Here is a 15,345-nt window from a genome sequence, read left to right on the forward strand (position 1 = left end):
TCCCAGAAGCTTGGCATGCTGAGGCAGGAAGATTGAGAGTTCAGAGCCAGCCTCAATAAAAGCAAGGTGCTAAACAACTTAGTGAGACCCTGTCTCTAAATAAAATACAAAATAGGGCTGGAGATGTAGCTCAGAGGTCAAATGCCTGAGTTCAGTACCCTGTACCAAAGAGAGGGGGAGAGAGAGAGAGAGAGAGAGAGAGAGAGAGAGAGAGAGAGAGAGAGAGAGATATTGATCTAGCTGGGTACAGTGGTGCTTGCCTATAATCCTAGCAACTTGAGAGGCTGAGGCAGATTTGAAGCCACCCTCTGCAACTCAGTGAGACCCTGGCTTAAAACAGAAACAAAAGAAGGCTAGGAACGTAGTTCAGTTGGTTAAATGAGCCTGGGTTTAATCCCCAGTATCAGAAAAATAAACAAACAAACAAATAAATAAGAGACCTCTTTTTTAGGGTAACTTGGGAAAATGAATAATCGGTATCAAAATAGCAGTATCCCAATGGGATGATGTTTCCCTTTTCTCCTCCCTCATAATCACATCCTTCATGGTATGGTATCAAGATTCCCATTTACAGTAATTTGGGTCATGATAAACAACAGGAATTTCTAGATATTTTGAAGGAATTTAGAAAAACAATAAAAAAAAAACAACGAATCTTCTAAACTGAGATGTGATTTTGAGTTTTAGGGTTATTAGAGCAAAGCAGCTTAGACACCTGGAACTTAGGCAAAAAGAAGTCTAAATTTCCTTATATACTTTTCTCAGGTAAGGTTCTGGGTTTTTGTTTGTTTGTTTTTAAAAATATTCTTATTTTTAAATTTAATTTTAATAGTTAATGGATTATTACAGGAGTGTTTTTGCCCACTGAAGTGATTGATAATTTTAGGTTTGATTGTGTTCTTTCAATTTGGAAGTAGAACAGAAAACTAGGAATCACTAGATAAGAGTATAGAATATGAAGTAAATAAGTGACAATTTGAAATGGAGCTTATGAGGAATTTTTGTTGTATTGTTCTGGCTTTTTTAGATGTTTGCTTAAGTTATTTATTTTTGTCGCATGTCTAATAAAAGTCTTGCTTTCTAAGGACTTGCTAACTTAGAAGAATGTGTAATTTTTAACTCACCAACCATACATAATTAATGCCAGATTGGTATCTTGTTATCGATGTCTCTGGCCATTTTTTACTTTTTATGGCAGTTTTAATACTTGATAATAGGAAATTTACCATAAGTTTTAATTGATAAAATTGTTCCTTAGTTTACTTCAGATTTCACAGTTTACAGTATGTGAAATAGTCCAGTGTCTTTAAACATTTTTAACTGCAAGTCAAACTACTCCTTAACCTAGAAGACAGATTTTTATACATAACTGAATCAAACTTCACAAAAGTACTTATTCTTAAATATATTAAATATTCTTCATTTACATTCTATTTTGACTTTATAAAATGCTGGTTTGTCCCACAGTTTGAAAACACTGAACTAGACTATAATTTTTTTCAATTGAAACTTTATTTTTAGTTAGACCCTAAATAACTTAATTGTTTCCATGTTTTAGACAGTTCAGTTTCACATCTACAAGGTATTCATTAGACAAAAGGTGGGCATTTGAACATAAATTACAAATGAACTATGGAGATAAAAACTGGATGGCTACAAGTGCAATTCTATCCTATTCTGCACTTGGATAATTTTTTTTTTCTGATGCCATTTGGTGCATCAGGAAAATGATAACTTCCTATGGAATTTATTAGTGAGACCACTTAAGAATCAACATGTATTCTTCAAACATGACTTTCAATGTGCATACTTACATATTTTTCTATGTTTTTGATTTAGTCAAAGCAGTCCTTAAAAAAAGGGAATATGGATCAAAATACACTCAGAATAATTTCATCACTGGAGTCAGAGCAATGAATGAGTTCTGCCTTAAGCCCAGGTACAATATATTTTTTTTAAATGTAGTATTGCGCCCTATCTAAACAATCTGGCCATATTTTTCTTACAGTGTGTTACCTGCTACTATCCATATGTGGAAAATTTCTCCTTGGTTCGTCCTAAATTGAAGAAATATTTTTGTTTCAAAAATGTTAAAATTATTAGCACCAGGAATTGTTGTGCACACCTGTAATCCCAGCGACTCAGAAGGCTGTGGCAGGAGGATTTCAAGTTCAAAGCCAGACTTAGCAACTTAGTGAGGCCCTAAGCAACTTAGCAAGACCTGTCTCAAAATAAAAAATAAAAAGGGCTTGGATATAGCTCAGTGGTTAAGTACCACTGGGCACAATCTCTATTGCCAAAAACAACAAAAAAAATTCAAATTATTAACTTACTAAACTGAATTCTGCCCTAGCATGTGCAAATTCAGACTTTCTCAGCTTCTTAAATTCACAAAGGCAAGTTTTCCAGAACCTCTATAACACCAAAGAATCTATTGTTATGGTTTGTTGAAATTGTATTTGTCACAGATTTCAAAATTTCTCCCTCCTTTGTGGGCTAATTGGAGAAACAAAATGATGTATCCCTTTTCCATCCCCTGTGGTATAGTATCAAGAAATAAGTATTCCTATAATACATTTCATAACTTTCATAATCATTAATATAACTGATTATAACATTGATGTAAAACTATATTTTTTGACATAGAATATTTCATTTGGTTCTCACAGAAATTTTGTGAATTAATTGAATCAGGTATTGCTATCACACATTCTAGACTAAGCTTATTTAGTGAATCAGTAATAGAGAGTGAGTTAGAATGTATATTTTTTCAATGCCTGGCCCAAATATTTTTACTAACATGTTGTGGCTGTTCATTTGTTTTAAATCTAGATTTAATTTCTAGAACTTAATGACGTTCTCTAGTCACCAATTTTTATTTGTAGGTTTTTCCATTGCTATTACAAAATTTCCTTAGGAAGACCAGTGATTAAATATAAAATATTTAACAGTGACTTGATGAATATGTAAATTTCATCAAATAAATTTGTACTTGTAAATTTTTAATTTAAATTCTTACAGGATGATACTCTAAGCCATATTCTTTTCACTTTTAATTTTTTTTTTCATACATTAAAGATTAGCAGTGGTGTGCCCATAAACAAAAAAATACAAACACCTACATGGGAAATGAATTTCTACACATTATGCTCTGATGTCTATACTGACCATCAAGAATAATTCTTTTCTTTTTTCTTTTCACTGTCTAAAGACCATTTTTATATATACGAATGCCACCTTTAAACCTGTCTTCAAAGCTATGAAGTATATTCTTTTTTTTTTTAAAGAGAGTGAGAGAGGAGAGAGAGAGAGAGAGAGAGGAGAGAGAGTGAGAGAATTTTTAATATTTATTTTTTAGTTCTCGGCGGACACAACATCTTTGTTGGTATGTGGTGCTGAGGATCGAACCCGGGCCGCACACATGCCAGGCGAGCGCGCTACCGCTTGAGCCAGATCCCCAGCCCCCTGAAGTATATTCTTTTAAGATGAGGAGCAGTATAGTTGCTTTTGTCTGCTCTTAGTAATCCTTTTCTCCCTCCATTTATTTATTTATTTCAATTAGAGCTTTATGGTTATATATAGTAGTTGGGTTCATCCAGAAAAACTCAATACATACATAGAAATCAGCTTCAGTTCATGATCTCCCTTTTCTGTTCTGCCTTCCCCACTGCCTCCCTTTCTCCTTCCTCTACTAGACTTTCTTTGATTGGTTCTTTATGTGATCTTATTCTTTCCTCCCCCTTTCCTTTATTTCACTCTAGCATCCACATATGAGAGAACACATAGTAATCCTTTTAATCTATAAACAATATGCACTTTAAATAAATTCAACATGTTTCTTTCTTCAGTGATCTAGAACAGCTCCGAAAAATCAGACAACGAAGTCCCCATGAAGATACTGAGTCCTTTACTGTATACTTGAGATCAGATGTGGAGGCAAAGTAAGATCATGTGTCTTTTTTTTTTTTTTAAGTATTTATTTTTTAGTTATAGTTGGACACAATACCTTTATTTTATTTATTTTTATGTGGTGCTAAGGATCAAACCCAGGGCCTTGCACATGCTAAGTGAGTGCTGTACTGCTGAGCCACAATCCCAGCCCAAGATCATATGTCTTTTAGAATAAAAATGAAGCCAAATTTGGGATTAAAAAAAAAACACATTTCAGATAAATTCAGGATTTTTTAAATAACATATTTTGGAATAGAATTTTATATTTCCTAAATTTTTACTAGTATGTACTAGTTACCTAAATATATGACAGAATTTATAAGAAAATTTGTTGTTGAGGTTACTCTTATTATTTAGATTTAATTAGAAAAGTTCCTTAAGTGTGTATTTTTCCAAAAAGACCTTATGCATTGTTGAAAGATTCTCATATTGTTGATTTAGATTTAAATATAGTTACAGTAAAGTCCTTAAAATAGTTCATTGGTGATGATAATGTTTTTATGTAACAGATCCTTGGAAGTTTGGGGAAGCCCTGAAGCTCTTGCCAGAGAGAAGAAACTGCGTAAGGAAGCAGAAATCGAATACAGAGAACGTAAGTATATTCAACTTAAAGCTAAGTTACTTAAAAAGTAATTTGGGGGGCTGAGATTGTAACTCAATGTTAGAGTGCTTCCCTAGCACATGTGAGGCACTGAGTTCAATCCTCATCACCACAGAAAAATAAATGAATAAAATAAAGGAATTGTATCCCTCTATAATGAAAAATATATATTTTTTAAAAACGTAATTTGTTTGTAAGAATCATGTTTGTGATAACTCTACACTCTTATTTTTTTACACATCCACAATTTTACATAATGCCCTATTAATAGTTGTTGTATTCTGCTACCTTTCCTATCCCCTACTATCCCCCCTCTCCTCCCCTCCCATCTTCTCTCTCTACCCCATCTACTGTAATTCATTTCTTTCCTTGTTTATTTTCCCATTCCCCTCACAACCTCTTATATGTAATTTTGTATAGCAATGAGGGTCTCCCTTCATTTCCATGCAATTTCCCTTTTCTCTCCCTTTCCCTCCCATCTCATGTCTCTGTTTAATGTTAATCTTTTCTTCCTACTCTTCCTCCCTGCTCTGTTCATAGTTGCTCTCATTATATCAAAGAAAACATTTGGTATTTGTTTTTTAGGGATTGGCTAGCTTCACTAAGCATAATCTGCTCTAGTGCCATCCATTTCCCTGCAAATTCTATGATTTTGTCATTTTTTATCGCTGCATAGTACTCCATTGTGTATAGATGCCACATTTTTTTTATCCATTCATCTATTGAAGGGCATCTAGGTTGGTTCCACAGTCTAGCTATTGTGAATGGTGCTGCTATGAACATCGATGTGGCAGTATCCCTGTAGCATGCTCTTTTAAGGTCTTCAGGGAATAGTCTGAGAAGGGCAATAGCAGGGTCAAATGGTGGATCCATTCCCATCTTTCCCAGGAATCTCCAAACTGCTTTCCAAATTGGCCGCACCAATTTGCAGTCCCACCAGCAATGTACAAGTGTACCCTTTTCTCCACATCCTCGCCAGCACTTGTTGTTGTTTGACTTCATAGTGGCTGCCAATCTTACTGGAGTGAGATGGTATCTTAGGGTGGTTTTGATTTGCATTTCTCTGACTGCTAGAGATGGTGAGCATTTTTTCATGTACTTGTTGATTGATTGTATATCCTCCTCTGAGAAGTGTCTGTTCAGGTCCTTGGCCCATTTGTTGATTGGGTTATTATCTTATTGTCTAATTTTTTGAGTTCTTTGTATACTCTGGATATTAGGGCTCTATCTGAAGTGTGAGGAGTAAAAATTTGTTCCCAGGATGTAGGCTCCCTATTTACCTCTCTTATTGTTTCTCTTGCTGAGAAAAAACTTTTTAGTTTAAGTAAGTCCCATTTGTTGATTCTTGTTATTAACTCTTGTGCTATGGGTGTCCTATTAAGGAATTTGGAGCCCGACCCCACAATCTGTAGATCGGAGCCAACTTTTTCTTCTATCAGACGCAGAGTCTCTGATTTGATATCAAGCTCCTTGATCCATTTTGAGTTAACTTTTGTGCATGGCAAGAGAAAGGGATTCAGTTTCATTTTGTTGCATATGGATTTCCAGTTTTCCCAACACCATTTGTTGAAGATGCTATCCTTCCTCCATTGCATGCTTTTAGCCCCTTTATCAAATATAAGATAGTTGTAACTTTGTGGATTAGTCTCTGTGTCCTCTGTTCTATACCATTGGTCCACCCGCCCGTTTTGGTACCAGTACCATGCTGTTTTTGTCACTATTGCTCTGTAATATAGTTTGAAATCTGGTATCGCTATACCGCCTGATTCACACTTCCTGTTTAGAATTGCTTTTGCTATTCTGGGTCTTTTATTTTTCCATATGAATTTCATGATTGCTTTATCTATTTCTACAAGAAATGCCGTTGGGATTTTGATTGGCATTGCATTAAACGTATAGAGAACTTTTGGTAATATCGCCATTTTGATGATGTTAGTTCTGCCTATCCATGAACAGGGTATATTTTTCCATCTTCTAAGATCTTCTTCTACTTCTCTCTTTAGGGTTCTGTAGTTTTCATTGTATAAATCTTTCACCTCTTTTGTTAGGTTGATTCCCAAGTATTTTATTTTTTTGGAGGATATTGTGAATGGAGTGCTTTTCCTCATTTCCGTTTCAGAAGTTTTGTCACTGATATACAGAAATGCCTTTGATTTATGCGTGTTGATTTTATATCCTGCCACTTTGCTGAATTCATTTATTAGTTCTAGTAGTTTCTTTGTAGACCCTTTTGGGTCTTCTAGGTATAGAATCATGTCATCTGCAAATAGTGATAATTTAAGTTGTTCTTTTCCTATTTTTATGCCTTTAATTTCTTTCGTCTGTCTAATTGCTCTGGCCAGTGTTTTGAGAACTATATTGAATAGAAGTGGTGATAGAGGGCATCCCTGTCTTGTTCCAGATTTTAGAGGGAATGCCTTCAACATTTGTCCATTCAGAATGATGCTAGCCTGAGGCTTAGCATAGATAGCTTTTACAATGTCAAGGTAAGTTCCTGTTATCCCTAGTTTTTCTAATGTTTTGAACATAAAGGGATGCTGTACTTTGTCGAATGCTTTCTCTGCGTCTATCGAGATGATCATATGGTTCTTATCTTTAAGTCTATTGATGTGGTGAATAACATTTATTGATTTCCGTATATTGAACCATCCTTGCATCCCAGGGATGAATCCTACTTGATCATGGTGCACAATTTTTTTGATGTGTTTTTGTATTCGATTCGCCAGAATTTTATTGAGGATTTTTGCATCTAGGTTCATTAGAGATATTGGCCTGTAGTTTTCTTTCTTTGAGGTGTCTTTGTCTGGTTTCGGAATCAGGGTGATGTTGGCCTCATAGAATGAATTTGGAAGAGCTCCCTCTTTTTCTATTTCCTGAAATAACTTGAAAAGTATTGGTATTAATTCTTCTTTAAAGGTTTTGTAAAACTCCGCTGCATACCCATCCGGTCCTGGGCTTTTCTTGGTTGGTAGTCTTTTGATGGCTTCTTCAATTTCATCCATTGATATTGGTCTGTTCAAATTGTGTGTATCCTCCTGACTCAGTCTGGGCAAATCATATGACTTAAGAAATTCATCGATGTCTTCACTATCTTCTATTTTATTGGAATATAGGTTTTCAAAATAATTTCTAATTGTCTTCTGTATTTCTGTAGCATCTGTTGTGATATTGCCTTTTTCATCCCGTATGTTAGTAATTTGAGTTCTCTCTCTTCTCTTCGTTAGCATGGCTAAAGGTCTGTCGATCTTGTTTATTTTTTCGAAGAACCAACTTTTAGTTTTGTTAATTTTTTCATTAGTTTCTTTTGTTTCCATTTCATTGATTTCCGCTCTGATTTTAATTATTTCTTGCCTTCTGCTACATTTGCTGTTGTTTTTCTCTTCCTTTTCTAGGGCTTTGAGATGAAGTGTGAACTCATTTATTTGTTGGTTTTTTCTTTTTTTGAGGAATGACCACCAGGCGATGAATTTTCCTCTTAAAACTGCTTTCATTGTGTCCCATAGATTCTGATATGTTGTGTCTGTATTTTCATTTATCTCTAAGAATTTTTTGATTTCCTCCTTTATGTCTTCTGTAACCCATTGATCATTCAGTAACATATTGTTCATTTTCCATGTGATATAGGATTTTTCCTTTCTTCTTTTATCATTGATTTCCAGTTTCATTCCATTATGATCAGATAAAATGCAAGGTATTATCTCCACCCCTTTATATTTACTGAGGGTTGCCCTATGGCATAATATATGGTCTATTTTTGAGAAGGATCCATGTGCTGCTGAGAAAAAAGTATATCCATTTGATGATGGTTGATATATTCTATATATGTCAGTTAAGTCTAGGTTATTGATTGTGATATTGAGTTCTATAGTTTCTTTATTCAACTTTTGTTTGGAGGATCTGTCCAATGGTGAGAGAGGTGTGTTGAAGTCACCCATAATTATTGTGTTGTGGTCTATTTGATTCTTGAACTTGAGGAGAATTTGTTATATGAATGTCGCAGCACCATTATTTGGTGCATACATATTGATAATTGTTATGTCTTGTTGGTGAATGGTTCCTTTTAACAGTATATAATGTCCTTCTTTATCCCTTTTGATTAACTTAGTCTTGAAGTCGATTTTATTCGATATGAGTATGGCCACCCCTGTTTGCTTACGAGGACCGTGAGCATGGTATATTTTTTCCCATCCTTTCACCTTCAGCCTGTGTATGTCTTTTCCAATCAGATGTGTCTCCTGGAGGCAGCATATTGTTGGATTTGTTTTTTTAATCCATGATACCAGCCTATGTCGCTTTATTGGAGAGTTTAAGCCATTAACATTCAGAGTTACTATTGATATATGGTTTGTACTTCCATCCATGTTTGATTATTTATCCTTTTTTAAAAAAAATTTAGTTTGTTTCTCCATGATTATCTTTCCCCTCGCCCTCTGTCTTTACCGAGGCACTTCCTACTGATGGTTTTGGTTATTGTTTTTCATTTCTTCCTCGTGTAGTATTTTGCTCAAAATGCTTTGCAATGCTGGTTTTCTGGCTGCAAATTCTTTTAACTTTTGTTTATCATGAAAGATTTTTATTTCCTTGTCATACCTGAAGCTTAATTTTGCTGGATACAGAATTCTTGGTTGGCATCCATTGTCTTTCAGTGTTTGAAATATGTTGTTCCATAACCTTCTTGCTTTCAGTGTCTGTGATGAAAAATCCGTTTTTAACCTTATTGGTTTATCCCTGAATGTAATCCGTCTCCTTTCTCTTGTAGCTTTTAATATTTTCTCTTTGTTCTGTATATGGGATATCTTCATAACAATGTGTCTTGGCGTTGGTCTACTGTGATTTTGTGTGCTCGGTGTCCTGTATGCATCTTCAATTTGTATATCTGTTTCCTTTTTTATTTCTGGAAAGTTTTCTGTAATTATTTCTTTCAGCAGGTTACTCATTCCCTTGGTTTGAATCTCTGTACCTTCTTCTATCCCGATGACTTGTAAGTTTGGTTTTTTTATGTTATCCCATAACTCTTGGATGTTTTTCTCGTGATTTTTTACCAGCCTTTCTGAGTTGACTAGACTGTTTTCAAGATGATATATTTTGTCTTCATTATCTGATGTTCTGGCTTCTACTTGCTCCACTCTGTTAGTGATACTCTCAATTGAGTTTTTAATTTGGTTTATCGTTTCCTTCATTTCTAGAATTATTGTTTGATTATTTTTATAATTTCTATCTCCTGGTAAAGATGCTTAACTTCTTCTTTTATCTGTTTATGTAATTCATTCTCAATGTGTTCTTTTGCTGCTTGAATTTGCTGTCTGGTATCCTCTTTAAGGTTCCATTCCATCTATCTAAGGTGTTCCTTGAGTTCTTTATATGACCATTTTTCTGATGACTCTAGGTCCTCCTGAATATTTAGGCTGTGCTGCATTGTTTGTACTCCTTTTCTTCCTTGCTTTTTGAAGCTGCTCATGTTACTTCTTGTTCTGTTTGACTGATGAGTTACTGTTTACTCCTATAAATTTATTAGATGCTTGGGAGGAAAGGTATTAGAAGGGAAGGGAAGAAGTCACTAAAGAGAATGAGAGTAAGCAGGTAGAATTCAAGGAAGGGGGATAAGGTAATTGAAAAGAAATGAAAAGACAAAAGAAGAAAAAAAAGAGGAAATAAAAAAAGAAGAAAAAAAATTTAAAAAAATAATAAAAAAGAATTAAAATTAAAATTCGAAGAAAAAAAAATTTTTAAAAAATTGTAAAAAAAAATTTAAAAAAACAACAAGAAAGAAAAAAGAAAATGAAAGAAAAACCCAAATCAAAAAAAAAAAGAGAGAAAAGAAAAAAAAAAAACTAATAAATGCAGTCTTAGAGTTTGATTAACTTCTCTTCCAGTAGGTGGCACTGTGCCCACCAGGCCAAGTTTCTCCTGTCAATACACGGGAACCAATCACTGTGCAGCAGCTCCTCCTCCCAGACTGGGCGAGTCTCCAATCCTGAGTGCCTAGGGCCTCCTCTTGTGTCTAGTCACTTCCCCACTTTTCCTCTAGCCAGGCCCCTCTCACGGGTGCCGCTCACCACAATACTGGCTACACGCCAGGTCTGCTGCTCTCAGGAGCCCTGTTTTTATGAACGACTGGGCACACTCTCCCAGTTTGCCATTCCCTCAGACCCTAAGTTTGTAGAGCTTGGGGCTGAGAATCCTCAGTGAATTTTACTTGCCCTCCGGTAGCCACGCCCCGGGTAGCTGGTGCAAGAGACCTCAGCTGTCAGCAGTGGTGGGAGCGGTAGTTCTGCGCCGTGGGTCCCGCGCCACCTCTGATTCCCTCGGTCTGGCTATCGTGCTCCAACTCTACACTCTTTAGTGCTGGTATATCCTGTGTCTTTGGCTTTATTGGTTCCTGCGAACACCTGTTTTCCTTTTGGGTTTTAATTTATGAAAAACCTGATCTATTTTTTTTTTTCTTGATAGCTTTTTAAAGATGATGAGAGGAAGAGAAGCCACAGTTTGTGGTCTTCATAAGTTAAAGGACTGTTAAAACTTATTTGATTTAAAGATTATACTTGTGATAGAAGTAACAGAATAGAAGATACCTGCTTTCTTACAGAAAGGTCTATTAACTCAACTACCACGTTAATTAATTCATTCAGTAGATATTTATTAAACACCCACAAGAAGCTGTGCTTGGTGCTTGAGATACAGATACAGATAAGACTCTGAGGTTACTTAACAATGTAGTAGTTTAGTAACAAAATAACTTTAGAGTTTAGATTTAGGATATGGTAAAATATGTCTTAGAGAATTGATTAATTTACATAAATATGTAGTATTAATGATAAAAGTGACACAAGTATGATTAAAAATGAATAAAAAAACAAAAAGAATAAGGTGACTCCTTTCATTTTCTATAATATTCTTTTGTTTACCTGCCGGAGATGACTGTTGTTGACAGTTTGGTGTATATCTATTTCCATTGCATTTTTTAAATTTATGCTTGTGCATTTTATTCTTTATAGATGTCAGTGTAATAACTATTTTTCTGTATTTAGAAGTATATATTATTTATCTTTAAACAGCTGAGTGGGATTCATGTTTTACATTTTTTTTTTTTTTTTTTACTTTATAAAGAAGGCATTGGAGGCCAGGTATGGTGGTGCATGTTTGTAATCACAGTAGCAACTTTTGTTTTTTTAATATTTTTTCAGTTGTAGATGGGCACAATACCTTTATTTATTTATTTATTTTTATGCGGTACTGGGGATCAAACCTAGTGCCCTAACCCAGTGCCTCATACATGCTAGGCAAGTGCTGTCCCACTGAGCCACGGCCCCAGCCCCATCCTAACTTATCAAGATCCTATCTTAAAATAAAAAGGGGGGTGTGGAGGATGCTGGGGACATGGCTCAGTGGTTAAGCATCCCTAGCTAAGTTCAATCCTTAGTACCGAAAAGGAAAAAAGAATATGAATACATTGGTGAATTATTGAATGTCATCTGACTTTTTCCTTTTTTTTTTTTCTTTTTTGTGGTGCTGGGAATTGAACCCAGTGTCTCACACATGCTAGGCAAGAGCACTACCACTTGAGCTATATCCCTAGCCCATCTTATCTCCCCCAACTTCCACTTTTTTTTTTTTTTTACACATGAGACAATTGTGAATATTTATATAGAACTGTTAATAACAGAATTTTAGGGTCAAATTTCATATGGAAATTTTAAAATTTGATTGATCCTGAAGAATTATTCTTGAGGTTACTTCACACTCATAGAGTATGAGGGTGCCTGTTGTACCCTTGTCAATGCTACATACTAACAGTATTTTAACTTTTTGTGCATTGATTGGTAGCAGATGACACTTGTTTAATTTTGAATTTCTCTGGTTACTATTGAGGTTGATTATCTTTTAATCTGTTTACATTTTCTTTTCAGTTATCTGTTAGATTGTGTCTTTTAAAAATCTTTTTAGCGAGGTTTGGTGGCTTTTAACACAGTTATAAATGTTCTAAATATGAAACATTCTGACTTTAAAATTTATTTTGCCTTTTCCTTTTTAGTGGGGAAAGTTCAAATATATTCAGAACTATAGAGGAAAGTATAGTGATCCTTCAAGTATTAATAACCTAGCTTTACAGTTATCAACACATGGCCAACTTGGTTTCTCTCTTATGAGCCCTCATCTTACTAGATTACTTTCAAATCAGTTCCAGAAACTGTTATCTTTTCATCTGTAAATATTTCAGTATATAACTCTAAAGGTCAGGGTGTTTGTTTTAGTCACTTTGTGTGATGGCAGTGGTTGAACTGTTTTACAAAGGTTACCCACTGCTTGCTAACCTGTCAGTCTTAATAATCCTCTCAGTTGGCCCTTGGTTGAAGTTCCAAGGTACTCTCATATAGCTTTAATTCTGTTAAAGAAAGTGAGTGACCTTCTGCAGCTGATTTCTTTTCTTGTCAAAATTGAAAACATTTATATATCTTTTTAGCCGGTCCAGTTGGGAGGAATAAGGAATATATGTGAGATACGTGTGGACTGGAATATGTAGTAGTCACTTATCTACATATTGAATGTAGATTTTCTTGCAAAATCCAAGTCCTTTAAGTCATTGGTTGGTTTGGCATTTTAAAAAGTATCAAAGGAGTAAGTGAATCCTAGTATCTAAGAGCTTTTAGTGTTTCAGAAGAAGCAAACAGTTGTTGACTACCATAAGTATGCTGCACCTAACAGTCACAGAAGTGAAATACTTAATTTCAGTGGAAGAAATACATATTGGGGTCAGATAGCACCAGAAATTTTGATATACTCTTAAGTTATTGGGATTTTTTTAATAGGTACTATTGATACTGGTGGGGTGTCTAGTAGGGGGTTCAGGTTCTTGGCATCCTGGACAAGGAATTGAGCAAGTCTGCAGAAGTAACAGGCAGAGCATGTATTTTGTGAAAGTGAAAGTTAATATTCATTAGAGTGAGTGGAGTGGGCTCAGCCAAAGAGACTGGCTCAAGACCCCAATATTTGGGCAAGCCTTGTCTTATATCCTGAGCTGTGCTTCTATGTCCTCTCCATATAGACCTGGTTGAAGTACTTGTCCCATTTGTTCCCTTTGGTTACTTTATTTTCACCTAATTAGAATACAGAACCTGTTGCAGGAATTGCCATGAGCAGTAAACCCTTACTGGCAGGGAGTTGTTGTGGTTATGGGATGTATCTTAAACAGGGTCATGATGACTCATTGGGTCTTATACTCCAGCCAGCATTTTTTCTTGTACCCCCATCTCCACCATCTTTACATCCCTTAACACATACCTCAATACTGAGCTAACATGGGATATGATCAAATGTTGTTTGATTTGGGAACAGCATCAATAATTGTTTAAAAAACAAGGCAAATAAATTATTTTGAGTGGATTCCTTGTCTCTTGATAAGTTGACAGATGTTACAGATGGTTACAGGTGCTGCTTAGTCTTTGTTATTATCTTTGTTATTTAAGAAGTCAATATTAAGTCAGTGCATCTGAAGAATTATCTTTATGAATGATTTTTATGGAACTATAGACATTACTATTTTTAAAGATTTTAAAATACCAATTCTGTAAACCTGAAGTAGAATGTACCAAGATGTGTATAGCTGATGTTGATAAAAGTCTGTGTGGAGCAAGAAAAGCCTTAGTTGAACCAATTTACATTTATCACTAGGTTTGCATAAAGTATTTGTCATTAGTGTGTACTTTGCAGAAAATACCTAAATCTTTCATTTGTTATTAGGTCAGCAGTATCAACTGTGAATTTTATTCACTCTTGTGATCTTAGCTATTGTCACTCTTCTGTGAATTTTTCATCACATTAGCTCATTATTCTGATTTACCCCTACCCGTGTCATTTCAGTGGTTTGTCAGATTAACCTCAAGTTTTTGATCTTGGGATTAAATATTCAAGATTGAAATTTTTCTAAATAAGAAAGCCCACCCAAAAGAAAATAAAAGAAAGCCCATGGGGCTGGGGTTGTGGCTCAGTGGTAGAGTGAGACCCTGGGTTCGATCCTCAGCACCACATAAAAATAAATAAGTGAAATAAAGGTATTGTTTCCAACTACAACTAAAAAATAAATATTAAAAAAAAGAAAAAGAAAAAAGAAAGCCCACCATTCATCACTATTACCAATCACTGAATACCTTTGAAAATTAGCCTTGTGACAGTCTTGAGATTTCTTAATGCATTCATTGTAAATGCATTAAGGTAAAACAATTCTTAAATATGAAACTTATTTGTTAGTAAAGTCATTTCACAACAGATTCATTGTTTAAATTATATGTAATGTTAAGCTGCTTTATGGACTTCTATACTGTTTAAAGTTAAACAAAAGAAATGTGTAGTGGTTAAAATTTCCAAGCCCAACCTATAGTTCCAGAAATGTTTTTCAGTTTTTATTTGTTGCAAGTGCAAAGGAGATTTCCATATTTTAGAATCCACTGAACTGTGCATTTGAAGAGCTTCCACGTAACCTTTAATTGGAAGTGATTGAACTGCTGTATAATGACATGTTAAAAGGCAAATATCAAAGAATTTAATAAAATTCTATAAGTGCTTTCAAAGCAGTGAATATGCTCATTTAAAACCATATGCTTTTAAAAAGGCTTCTGTCATGATTGGAACATGTAGGGCAACTCTCTTCCTTATGCAAAATCCACATCAAGAGATTTTGGAAGCATAATATTTTGGTAGGTGAGCAGCTGGTGATTGTTGATTAAAAAATTTTATGCTTATGGATTGATAGTAGTATTTTTTCATGTATGAAATATATAAAATCTCAGATCATTATT

At 34.7% G+C, this 15,345-nt stretch overlaps 1 protein-coding gene across 1 annotated transcript in view; it reads left to right on the top strand.

Moving 5' to 3' along the window:
* Window positions 1–15,345, top strand: part of SLC30A9 (solute carrier family 30 member 9) — a 107,607-nt gene that overhangs the window by 21,855 nt on the left and 70,407 nt on the right. Inside the window, exons 4-6 of the mRNA XM_081303032.1 lie at window positions 1,840–1,939; window positions 3,849–3,941; window positions 4,461–4,543. Coding sequence (XP_081159158.1) covers window positions 1,840–1,939; window positions 3,849–3,941; window positions 4,461–4,543 — 276 coding nt within the window. The remainder of the gene's footprint in view (window positions 1–1,839; window positions 1,940–3,848; window positions 3,942–4,460; window positions 4,544–15,345) is intronic.

Source organism: Spermophilus citellus (assembly GCF_964194105.1).
Source record: "Spermophilus citellus genome assembly, chromosome: 8".
Taxonomy (NCBI): Eukaryota; Metazoa; Chordata; class Mammalia; order Rodentia; family Sciuridae; genus Spermophilus; species Spermophilus citellus.